This window comes from Cebus imitator, unplaced genomic scaffold (assembly GCF_001604975.1).
Source record: "Cebus imitator isolate Cc_AM_T3 unplaced genomic scaffold, Cebus_imitator-1.0 Scaffold39, whole genome shotgun sequence".
In the NCBI taxonomy this organism is placed as follows: Eukaryota; Metazoa; Chordata; class Mammalia; order Primates; family Cebidae; genus Cebus; species Cebus imitator.
In genome coordinates, this window is record NW_016107354.1 from 173,355 (window position 1) to 177,857 (window position 4,503).

Sequence of the window (4,503 nt, forward strand, 5' to 3'; positions counted from 1 at the left end):
AGAGAGAGAGAGAAAAGAAAGGAAGAAAGAAAGAGAAACAGAGAAAGAAAAGAAAGGAAGAAAGAAAGAGAAACAGAGAAAGAAAGAAAAGAAAGGAAGAAAGAAAGAAAAAGGAAGGAAGAAAGAAAAAGCAAACATTCACTGAGGGCCTTCTGCATGCCTTGCTAAGAGTCTGAGGTGCCCACTCACTAACCTCGCCACCCCGGGGCCACCTTCCTGCCCTCGCCCTCCTGTGCCCCAGCTGTCCCCTTGTGTGACACAGGGTTTACCTGTCTAATAGCACTGCTGTGTGACAGGCCCTATTTTACAGAGAAGGAAACTGAGGCACAGAGAGGTGAGGTCCCCAGGCTGAGGTTACATGCTTGCTTAGTGCTGGAGCTGGGATTGAACCAGGGCAGTCTGTTTCTGAAGCCCGCCTTGTCCATGTTTGCACGGAGAAACAAGAAACACGTAAAAGAACCAAACAGGCCGGGTGCGGTGGCTCACACCTGTAATCCCAGCACTAGGAGGCCCAGGAGGGCGGATCCTCTGAGGTCGGGAGTTTGAGACCAGTGTGGCCAACATGATGAAACCCGTCTCTACTAAAAATACAAACTTAAGCCGGGCGTGGTGGCATGCAACTGTAATCCTAGCTACTTGGGAAGCTGAGGCAGGAGAATTGCTTGAACCCAGGAGCTGGAGGTTGTAGTGAGCCGAGATCATGCCACTGCACTCTAGCCTGGGCGACAGAGCAAGACTGTCTAAAAACAAAAGCAAACAAAACAAAACAAACAAAAAAGCAAATAGGCCAGGCACAGTGGCTCATGTCTGTAATCCCAGCAGTTTGGGAGGCCAAGGCAGGTGGATCACCTGAGGTCAGGTGTTCAAGACCAGCCTGGCCAACATGGCAAAACCCCGTCTCTACTAAAAATACAAAAATTAGCAGAATGTGGTGGTGGACACCTGTAATCCCAGCAACTCAGGAGGCTGAGGTGGGAGAATTACTTGAACCCGGAGGCAGAGGTTGCGGTGAGCCGAGATCATGCCACTAAACTCCAGCCTGGATGACAGTGAGACCCTGTCTCAAAAAAAATAAACAAAACCCCCCAAATAACATGGATGGTAACAGGCACCACAAGGGGCTGACATGGGTGGGACATGGGCAGTGGCTGGCAGGGGGTGGACAGGGGGTTCAGAGAGGAGGAGGCACCCACTGGGCCGAGGGTGCCATGTCCCCTCCACACACGCCACCAAACTTCCACTGCTCCAAGCCGCACTCCATCCCTGCTCCCCAGCCTAGAGTCTGTGCTGGGGCCTGACCCTCCCTGAGCGCTCAGTCCCGGTCACGTGGACCTCCTCTCCCTCTCCACGGCCCTCACCCTTGTCCAGGCCACCATCACCGTCATCATCACCATCTTGCCAGCCTGGAGTGCCCTCTCTCCATTCTGTGGAGCTAATGGGGGTAGCTGTGTGGGGAGCCTCTGGTGTCTGCTGTTGGGGAGCTCTGCATGCCTGAGGTTGGGGGTTCTCTGGGAACCCATGGCCGAGGGTCTCTGGTCATAGTGCTGGGGTGGGGCTGGCTTTCCCACAGTGGAGTCCATTGACGATTACGTGAACGTTCCGGAGAGCGGGGAGAGCGCAGAAGCGTCTCTGGGTGAGTGACCGGTGCTCCCTGGTGCCCGCCCATGCACCCCGCCGCCCTACCATGCTCTCAGTGTGACTAGACCCCATCCTGGGGTTACCCACACCCGCTGCCCCCTCTGTCTGGGGGTCCCTCTGCTTTCTCGCCCTTCTGACCCCTTTGCATGGCGACCCCTCCTTCTGATCTGTCCCTACAGATGGCAGCCGGGAGTATGTGAACGTGTCCCAGGAGCTGCATCCTGGAGCGGCTAAGACGGAGGCTGGTGGGTGCTGTGGGAGGGGCAGGAGCTGGGGTAGCTGCCTCGAGCTTGTGGGGGCTGGCCTGCAAGCTGGAAACCAACCTCCCCTCCCCCACAGCCACCCTGAGTTCCCAGGAGGCAGAGGAAGTGGAGGAGGAGGGGGCTCCAGATTACGAGAATCTGCAGGAGCTGAACTGAGGGTCTGGTGAGAAGCCTGTCCTGTCCCCACCCTGGCCTGGGCCCTCAGGCTCTACCCCCTCCCTCCAGGACCCCCTGCCTAACTCCTGCTGTTACCTCCAGCTTATCCCTATGCCTCTGGGTGCCTGCTGACCCCGCCCGCCTCCTGATTCATATCCCTCCCTGCTCTGTTGCATTTCAGTGGAAGCCGAGTCTGTCCGGGAACCAGGCTTGCCTGGGAGGGCTGAGCTGGGCAGCTGGAAGAGGCTCTGGGGTCCTCACTTGGCATCCTGCCCTGGCTCCAGCCTGACAACAGCCCAAGAGTCCTTCCCGTAACTTATTATCACTTTGGGGTTTGGCCTGTGGCCCCCGAACACGCTGCACCTTCTGACACAGCCTAAGAGTGACCTGCTCTGGCCCTAGCCCTACTCTGTGTAATAGAATAAAGGCCTGTATGTGTCTTTGTTGAGTGTGCGTCTGTGTGTGTGCACATGTGCGAGTCTGAGTCAGAGATTTGGAGATATCTGTGTGTGTGTGTCTGTGGGTCTCCATCCTCCACGGGGGCTCAGCCAGGGGCTGTGAGTGACAGCAGACAGTGGCTGGGACACCTGCCTTCTGAATGAGGCCTTCTGACCTGGGCTGGCGCTGCTGGGGCTCAGGACGCATCACCCCATGAGATGGTCCCAGGACATGGCAGCTGCTGGCTGTGACAATGGCTTCGCCGTCCTTAGACCAAGGCACTGGACCTGATGACCTGGGAGGACTCTCTTAGTTCTTAACTTTTGTGGTTCTCAATAAAACAGAACTTAAAAAATTGTCTAAGCAACTGAAAAAGTTACTATGCAGCACAGCACTTTTGAGACTTTGATGTGTGGGTGACTCACCAGCAGACCTTGCTGCAGGGCGGGTTCTGACTCAGTAGCCTGGGACGGGCCTGAGACTTTGCATTTCTGAGCCGCTCCGGTGTGATTCTGATGCTGCTGTTCCATGAACCCCTTCTTGAGGAGCAAGAGTATGGGGGAGGGCACATCTATGGCTTTTACTAGGCTGGGATCTATCCGCTGTCCCCCACCTGGAGTGCAGTGGCAGGATCTCGATTCACTGCAGCCCTCCACCTCCCAGGTTCAAGGGATTCTCCTGCCTCAGCCTCCCGAGCAGCTGGGACTAAGGCACGTGCCACCGCACCCAGCTAATTTTTGCATTTTTAGTAGAGAGATGGGGCTTCACCATGTTGGCCAGGGTGGCCTCGATCTCTTGGCCTTGTGATCTGCCCACCTCCAACTCCCAGAATGCTGGGATTACAGGCATGAGCCACTATGCCTGGCTTTTTTTTTTTTTTTTTTGAGACAGAATCTCACTCTGTCGCCCAGGCTGGAGTGCAGTGGTGTGCTCTCAGCTTACTGCAACCTCTGCCTCCCAGGTTCAAGCAATTCTCTGCCTCAGCTTCCTGAGTAGCTGGGGTTACAGGCACCTGCCACTACGCCTGGCTAATTGTTATATTTTTAAGTACAGATGGGGTTTCACTGTCTTGGCCAGGCTGGTCTTGAACTCCTGACCTTGTGATCCACCCACCTTGGCCTCCAAAAGTGTTGGGATTACAGGTGTGAGCCACTGTGCCCGGCCTCCATTTCCCCTTATTTTGGGAATTTTACCTTGGCTTTCCTCTGTGATTCACTCCTTTTCCAATTTCATTCCATGCAGTTTTAGAGATTGTGTGTTTGTTTTTCTTTTTCTTTTTTTTAAACAGAGTTTCTCTCTGTCACCTAAGCTGGAGGTGGTGCGATCTCAGCTCACCGCAACCTCTGCCTCCTGGATTCAAGCGAATCCTGCCTCAGCCTCCCGAGTTGCTGGGATTACAGGCGCCCATTACCACACCGGCTAATTTTTGTATTTTTAGTAGAGATGGGTTTCACCGTATTGGCCAGGCTGGTCTCAAACTCCTGCCCTCAAGTAATCTGCCTGCCTCATCTTCCCAAATTGCTGGGATTACAGGTGTGAGCCACCACACCCAGCCTGTTTTTTCTTTTTTGGAAATGAGGTCTCACTCTGTCACCCAGGCTGGAATGCAATAGTGCAATCATGGCTCAGTGTAGCCTTGAACTCCTGGGCTCAAGTGACCCTTTTAGCTCAGCTTCCTGAGTGGCTGAGACTACAGATGCATGCCACCATGCCCCACTAATGTTTTACCTTTTTTAGAGATGGGGGTCTCACCGTGTTGCCCAGGCTGGTCTTGAACTCCTGAGCTCAAGTGATCCCCCTGCTTTGACCTCCCAAAGTGCTGGGATTACAGGCATGAGCCACTGCACTCAGTGTCTCCCCGGTCAGTGACTGCACCTGGCCTGCAGATTGTTGCACACATGACCCAGACGTGGGCCAAGGTCACCATCTTTTTCCCGGCCATCACAATTGACTCAGATATGGGCATGTGACCTTGCCTGGGCCAGTGAGGAGCAGTCTTGGGATCTGG

At 54.7% G+C, this 4,503-nt stretch overlaps 1 protein-coding gene across 2 annotated transcripts in view; it reads left to right on the forward strand.

Moving 5' to 3' along the window:
* The window catches only part of LAT (linker for activation of T cells), a 7,101-nt gene extending 4,249 nt beyond the window's left edge, over nucleotides 1–2,852 (forward strand). Inside the window, exons 9-12 of one of the 2 annotated variants that reach the window (XM_017525716.2) lie at nucleotides 1,571–1,633; nucleotides 1,818–1,883; nucleotides 1,978–2,064; nucleotides 2,239–2,852. In XM_017525716.2, the coding sequence (XP_017381205.1) occupies nucleotides 1,571–1,633; nucleotides 1,818–1,883; nucleotides 1,978–2,057 (209 nt within the window). In that variant the 3' untranslated portion in view covers nucleotides 2,058–2,064; nucleotides 2,239–2,852. The remainder of the gene's footprint in view (nucleotides 1–1,570; nucleotides 1,634–1,817; nucleotides 1,884–1,977; nucleotides 2,065–2,238) is intronic. The other variant, XM_017525718.2, reaches the window with a different exon arrangement.
* Nucleotides 2,853–4,503: the final 1,651 nt, after the last annotated feature.